Genomic DNA, 7,545 nt, shown 5'->3' with positions numbered 1-7,545 from the left:
GGATGGATGGATGGATGGATAGATAGATAGATAGATAGATAGATAGATAGATAGATAGATAGATAGATAGATAGATAGATAGATAGATAGATCACAAATACTTAATTGTAGGTGCCCACATGGAGATAACAAGTCAAGGAGACACAAATTATGCTGTAAGTACTGCGTAATTTCTTGATAATTTGGCATAAAAACAAACAGTATTTCTTACATTATAAGAACACTGGACTTTTCAAGGTGCAGGTCATGCTGTGGATTGACATAAACTTGCCTAACTTCCAGCTATTTTAGAGGAAAGGAGACGCTCTTATCCTACCTACCTAAAGTATTTGTAGCTAAATATAATTACAATGTAATTTCAAATAACATACGAAGAAACCGCATTTAATTACAGGGGAATTACACCTTTATAAACTGGTCGTATTATAAAGTATTACAACTGCTGTGCAGAACATAAATACACATGTAAGAATTTTCGCTTTTTTAAATTTTATTTAAAAAAAAATTCATTTATTATTATTTATTTATTTTATTTTTTGGGGGGGGGGGGACTTCTCCTGGATACGATCTTTAATCAGAAACACTGAATCGGTTTCAGCCTATTTTTGAAGGGTTATATAACATATAGAGAAACATATGTCTGCATCTCTGTGTGAATATAAAACTGTGTACAGTACTAGCAGGCTGTTTCGTGCAGCCCTCCAGAACAGCGGGTGGCACTAATGTTTCATTTTAGTGTCTTTGTGTAACTGAAACACAGAGAGAAAAGAAAAGAAAAAAAAGTAGGAGGGCTGCACAAGTTTGAGATCTGAGCACAGAGAAAAGTTACAGCAGGTAAGTAACTTACCAGCGCTTTAGTTCTTTTCCTCTTTGCAGTTGTGTAAGTCAACGCTGGGGTTTTGCTGCCTTTTACTGGAGAGTTGCGCTGCATGCACTCCGTTATACCTACTGCAGGCATCCAAACGTTTAACTGGGAAATGTTTGTATAATAATAACACGGCACAGCATGTCTTGAGAAAGATAATAATAAAGTTCCCACTATAAACCCCTGTTTGCTTTCAAAAACGAATATAAGCAAAACTGTTGCTCATAAATCATTTTTACGATGACCTCAGATCAGCCTGCAAAACATTCGCCTTGGTGCCTGTTTTGTCAAATTTAATGCGAATCCATGTTCAATGTTTACTGTTTACTGCATCTACCCTCACATTTCTTAATGTTAACGAATGTTTTGATCTAAAGTATGAATAAACACATAATTTACAGGAGTTAGATGCTCAACAGCTTCCACACTGATCATAGAAGATACAGCAAAGTCTTGAACGCCTCCTCATTCTTCATATTATGCTTCCAAAGACTTATTCTTGTACTTTTTAGAAGTTGAGCAATAGTTCTTTCGGGTCTTTCAGAGCTTTTCTTTTGGACATTGGTTGCTTTTTTATGTACTCGTTTTTATGAGGAATGTTTTTGTTTGTCAAGCCACTTAACGTGAATCACTCAAGCATAAAAAGGACACTACTACTACTACTGTACTAGTACTTACTGGTTACTACTGGTTCATCTTTTGATGAACCAGTAGTAACAAAGAGCCGACTTTAAATAGTATCTTTATCCACTTTGTTACTGACAGACTGTCACAAAAAAACCACAATTTGTCCCCGTTTGTTTAGCTGAATCTACAAAAATGCCAAAGATAACACAGTTTAATAGCTGTAAAATAGAATAGTATTTTTACAGAGCTACTAGCCAAAAGCTTGGCATAGCTCTAAAAACTGGACAAGTGGACAGACTTTTAGGTCTGTCACATCATCTATTTACAGCAGAGGAATGATATCTGGAAGTCATGTCTTAAGTAATATGGAAAAAATCCAACATGACCTGACACATTACCTGAGTGCTGGATCTGGCCTTTTAGCTGATCCATTTACTGTTCATTGAACCAGAGCCCCAGGCTCCAGGCCCCGACAAGCAGCCACCAGGAGTGAGCCGGTGCGTACTGGGACGCTCATCCCCGGACACAAAGAACGAAAGAAGAGCTTCAAAAAGCCTGGAGAACTATTCCTGAAGTCTACCTAAAGAAATGACAAGAAAGGTTGTTTAAGAGAATTCAGGATGTGTTGAAGAATAAAGACGGTCATACCAAATATTAACTTTCAAGCTCATTTTCAAGCTGGTATCAACTGACAAAGGTCCTACTTTTTTAGCTGATCTTGTGGCCTCAATGTTACAGATGAATTATCACTCAGCAAATTTGGCTTCAAGCAGAATTTAGCATTCATAAACTAAACACGCGACACAGACACAGAGCTATAAATCGTTTTAAATGTATTTGTTACCCATGCTCCATATGTATGTTTTGATTTGAGGGATAATTTTCAAACAAAGCTTGCTGGCAGACTCAAAAGTTTTCCCATGCAAGTGTTTACATTTAAAAAAAGGTGTATTAAAAATATAAATGAGTTTATAACCCAAGGGATTGTTTTGATTTCTGAGATCAGCGCTGAGATGGAAATGCAGCTTCCACCTCACGAGGGAGGCGAGCTGTCTGTGGTCGACATGCACACGGGTGGAGAGCCTTTGCGGATCATCCTCAGTGGCTACCCAGAGGTCAAAGGCGACAGCGTGCTTTCCAAACGTCGCTACATCCGGGAACATCTGGACCACCTCAGGAGGGTGCTGATGTATGAACCGCGAGGACACTACGACATGTACGGGGCCCTGATCGTGGACAGCGAGTTACCCGAGGCCGACCTGGCGGTGCTGTTCATGCACAACGAGGGCTACAGCACCATGTGCGGCCACGCCGTCATCGCACTGGGACGCTTCGCTGTGGACTACAAACTAGTGAAAGAGCCGAAGTCGCCAGAGACACAAGTGAACATCCACTGTCCCTGTGGCCTGGTGAAGGCCTTTGTTGAGTACTCTGAGGGGAAAACAGGAGGAGTGAGGTTTCACAGCGTGCCAGCGTTTGCATTTGCTACAGGTAGCACAAACGACTGTAATAGTTCTCAGGTATTTGAATGTTCTCCAGGACTAATTCAATATTTTTTTACCAGATGTGACAGTGTCGGTGGAGGGGTTTGGTGAAGTAACGGTTGACATCAGCTACGGAGGAGCCTTTTATGCCTTTGTGAATGCCCAGAGGTTTGGTCTGGATGTGTCCAAGTCCAGGACTCGGGATCTTGTCGACGCAGCCACAGCTGTGACCAGAGCTGTCAAATCTCAGGTGATCAGCTGACAGGAAATTCAAAAAAAAAAAGAGCATTATTACACAGACAGTGAGAATATCACTTGCTAAATTTCTAGTAATCTAAAAGTCTAAATAATCCATACTTTAATTTAAAAAGGGGAAAAAGTAGGCCTGATCTTATATAGAGCTGCTTTGAATTGGCAGCTTCTTTTTTTATTCATTACATCTGCTTTTAGGGTGTTGTCAAATTATGGCTCAAATGTATGCACAGGATATTTTTAGAGGGCACAAGAAACATCTGGTAGTACTTATATGGGATGCAGTGCATGCCTGTAGAGTTTATAGCAAAAAATCTGAGCATTACATGACCTCTCAGCTTGATGTCACCCAAAAGTATCTGGACACGATGCTCCCAACCATATTCCACAGTGTGAACTGATTTCTTTTTCTACCTTATTCTTATTATCCTTTAGGTGAAGTTGCATCATCCAGCCAGCGATGATCTGGCCTTCCTGTATGGCACCATACTAACAGACGGGAAAGACGATTACTCCCCTGAACCCACCGCCAATATCTGTGTGTTTGCTGAAGCTCAGGTATGTTAGTTCCTGCTGGTGGAAGGATAAACTGTTGTCATGAAGCCTGAGTGTAGGTGTGGGTAATGCTATAGTGAGAGGCGTCTACTACGTTTTATTGATTACAATAAAAATAAAAAAATAAAAAAATAAACAAGAAAGACTTCAAACTACTGATTGAAATCCTAAGCTTTTTAGAAATATGTTTAAAGAGATCATAAGAGAAAGCAGCAGAGTTTGATGGAAAATGAGGAATGTCCCCCTGCTGGTCATTAAAAATAATGCAGATAAGGCACTTCTTAGCACCTTTTTTTGTTTGTTTTGTTTAGGCCCTGAATCCACATCCAACTTTAAATACAGTCTTTAGTCCTGAAGTAGCTCTAAGTGTACACTTAAGCACATTTGTCTTAGAAGGGCTGCAGATTCCAGGAAGTGCTACAGCTGGTCAATTTAACAAGTCACATTACAATTTGGAACAGCTGTATTAGCTGAAGCTACACCCATTAATGCCAAGGAAGAGCAGCTGTGACTGTGCTCACAGCCAGCAGTTTGACAGTGCCGGAGATCGGCCTTTTACAATGAGTAATGAGCATTATGTAAAGTGGTCACATAGTCTTTTATTTGTGCAGTCTGCGGAGTTTATCAGAAATGAAATGGACAAACACAGCAACTGTTCAGATGAAATATGAAAGAAAAACAAGACATATTGCAAGAAAACACGTTTAGGGACATTTATTATTTGTTGTCACTTCTTAAGTCTTTGTCCTTACTTCCATTATTTGAATCCTCTTTAAGTGCTCAAGTGTTGGAATCATACAAAAGACAATAAAAGGTCTGCGTTTTGTTCATTGGTGTCACCTTAACTTCATGTAATAGGAGGTTTAAATTGTGCTTCTCAGGTAGACCGAAGCCCGACTGGTTCTGGTGTCACGGCTCGAGTAGCTCTTCAGTATCACAAAGGTCTCATCCAGCTGAACCAGACCAGGACGTTCCAGAGTGGAGCCACTGGGTCCCAGTTCACAGGAAAGGCTGTTGAGGTATCACGATTTCTGTTCTCTTGTGGAATGAGGGTGATCGCCTCTTGTTCAAAGAGTGGGAAAAGAAAGAAGTGCATTTTGTAAAAAGACCAAAAGAATAAGTAAATATTTAGACGTTATGGCGCAGTGGATTTACGATGTATTGAAATGTGCAGGATTAATCCAAGTTAAAAAGAAGACATCTTTTGTTTCTAAAGAGTAATACAGTTAATAATACTTAATCCTAAGTGTAGGATTTTGGTGCAATTTAATATAACATCGCTTTGTTTGGCTCCTCAGGTTGACAGTTTCTAAAATACTGATTTGAAATCCTGTATTTAAATGTCTTAGAGTGAAGTCACCATGAAGCAGATGCTCCGGGTTTCTCTTACATCAAAACGCAGCGCGCTGATGTGTGGACTGACAGCAAACAAATCACTACTTGCTGTCAGAATTACTCATCTTACACATTGCATATATCATCTGCAGAGGAAGTTTATTCTAGTTTCAGTCAGTTTTCAGACCTCATCACAGCACAGAGCCAGCTTTAGTGAAGGTTACAAACGATCTTCTTATGGCTTCTGACAATGGACCACAAGATTTTATTACAGTAATTAGAGGATGCTGCAGGTATTAAAGGTACTGCACTGCAGCGCTTTGAATCATATCTCCAGTTTGTTTTGAGACTACAGTTTCTTCATGTAAATGGAGATTAATCTTCACACAAGTGTTAAACTAATTCAAGGCATAGCATGCTTTTCACTGCTATGCAGATGATACCTAACTTTATCTGTTCATGAAGCCAGAGAACATACCAATTAATAAAACTGCAGGACCTGGATGACCTCTAATTTCCTATTTCTACAAGATGGTTATTATCAGGATGTCCTGAAAAGCCTTCAGTTGATCTAAAATGCTGCAGCGAGAGTAACTACAGAGAAAGCACATTTCTCCCAGACTGTTTTCTCTACATTGGCTCCCTGTTAATTTAAAATCAAATTTAAAATCCTTCGCCTCACATACAAGATGTTGTATTATTGTGGGGTCTTTAGCTTACAATATAAAGTGCCTTGAGGTGACTGTTGTTGTGATTTGGTGCTATATAAATAAATATGAATTGAATTATTCTTTTGAATCAGCTCATCATAGAATGATCTGAAGCATTTATTGTGTTTCTGTCTTAATGCTCAGGAGACCAAGTGTGGAGACTTCAAAGCTGTAGTGGTGGAAGTTGCTGGCAGAGCTTTTTACACCGGAGTTTCACGCTTTGTGCAGGAGGCAGATGACAAGCTGACACATGGTTTCCTGCTGAAGTAAGCAAGACGTATAGGTTTTCTATACAAAAGCAAATTAAAACAGAGGTTATATGGTGGTTTTTAATAAGACAAAAACACATTTTTTGAATAGAAAATGTTTAGGTGGCCAAGACTTGGATCTGTAATGAAGAAAATAAGACCTTGGTGGCCTGGTTTACCCGAGTAGTAAATGAAGAAATAGTTTTCCTTACCTGTTTTAAGAAAAACAAAAACTATTATACATCTTGTGAATCTTTAAATTGTCCTAAATTATATTTAATAGATTAGCAAAGTACATAACTAACTCTTAGAGACTGCGAGGAGCTCAGTCACTGGTACTCTTCTTCATCTGGCTTGGTAACACCTCAGCATCCCCCCCAAGAGAGCTGGACGAGGGGTTAGAGAGAGGAAGGTTTGGGTTTCTTTGCTTTGCTTAGACCCTGCCCCAGATAAGCAGTAGAAAATGGATGGATGGTTATAACTAAAGATAAAATCTGAAGAACAGCTAAATGGAAGTGTACTGCCATTCAGATATCTACTAAAATATTCTTGATAGTGAACTTTGATTGTATATGATAATAAACATAAATATGTTATCGTGTATGACTGAATGTAAAAAGGGATTTTTGCTTTGATGATTTGAAGTGTACATTAAATGGAGTGTAAATGTTGTTGCATTTACTGACCACTAGATGGAGCCACAATGCTGGTTACCTCTAGAGTTTAAAATTCAGCCATAAAAAAGATGCTTCCACTTCCTGTTCAAGGTTTTTAGTAGCGATAAACAACTTTTTAAAACCAGAGTCAATGCTGCGTGAAAGTGCATGTGTTGAAAAACTAAATAATCAAACTCATCAGTAGTTTTCTCCCATTTATTATTTTTAGGTCATTGTACAATGGAAGGCAGTTTAAATTATAAAAGTTCGGTGGAGGTGTCGGCTGGATGGAGTCACAAGGCTGAAGGGGGAACGTCGCACGTCCACATGTGATGTTTTCCACAAGAATGAAAACATCACATGTGGAGCAGATTTTTTTTTCTGCCCTTTCATTTGATGCAGTGTAAATCCAGCCAGCATGGAGCAAACATTTCATCTATTCAAATAATAAAAAACATTTAAGGAGGGCACTCTCTTCAAAGGGGAAAGACAAGTGTATTGCATTAATTGTTGGTTTCAATGGTATTTAGCATTATGAATTCCTATGTGCATATGTAACAAGCACACACGCTTGTATACTATAGATGTATGCAATGTATGACACGAGTGTCCACACACCTGTTAAGAATTGCAGATCAGGCCAAGGCCTTTGAGAGTACCCACTTAACAAAGAAACAAAACAAAATCAAATCAGAGTTAAGGCCAGCTCGTAACAGGAAAATGTTCAAATAAAAACATACAGTGATCAGATTTATATATATATATGTGTGATGCACGTCAAAAAAAGGTGAATACCAAAAAAAAAAAAAAAAA

The 7,545-nt window shown here is 38.8% G+C and overlaps 1 protein-coding gene across 2 annotated transcripts; it reads left to right on the top strand.

The window, feature by feature from the left end:
- The first annotated feature begins 700 nt into the window (after positions 1-700).
- LOC102309053 (trans-L-3-hydroxyproline dehydratase) lies at positions 701-6,747 on the top strand. Of its 2 annotated transcripts, none has more exons than XM_005914451.3 (6): positions 701-834; positions 2,499-2,983; positions 3,057-3,226; positions 3,664-3,786; positions 4,665-4,802; positions 5,973-6,747. In XM_005914451.3, exons 2-6 carry the CDS (start codon positions 2,506-2,508, stop codon positions 6,096-6,098), a joined length of 1,035 nt encoding a protein of 344 aa, XP_005914513.1. In that variant the 5' UTR covers positions 701-834; positions 2,499-2,505; the 3' UTR covers positions 6,099-6,747. The 2 variants fall into 2 exon arrangements, with proteins under 2 accessions (XP_005914513.1, XP_005914514.1); XM_005914452.3 differs by having other exon boundaries at positions 747-834; positions 2,494-2,983.
- Positions 6,748-7,545: the final 798 nt, after the last annotated feature.

The sequence above is a fragment of the Haplochromis burtoni genome, unplaced genomic scaffold, assembly GCF_018398535.1.
Source record: "Haplochromis burtoni strain Fernald_Lab_line unplaced genomic scaffold, NCSU_Asbu1 Contig_8, whole genome shotgun sequence".
NCBI lineage: Eukaryota > Metazoa > Chordata > Actinopteri > Cichliformes > Cichlidae > Haplochromis > Haplochromis burtoni.
The sequence above is the reverse complement of the archived record's forward strand: the minus strand, read 5'-3'. Positions and strand labels throughout refer to the sequence as shown.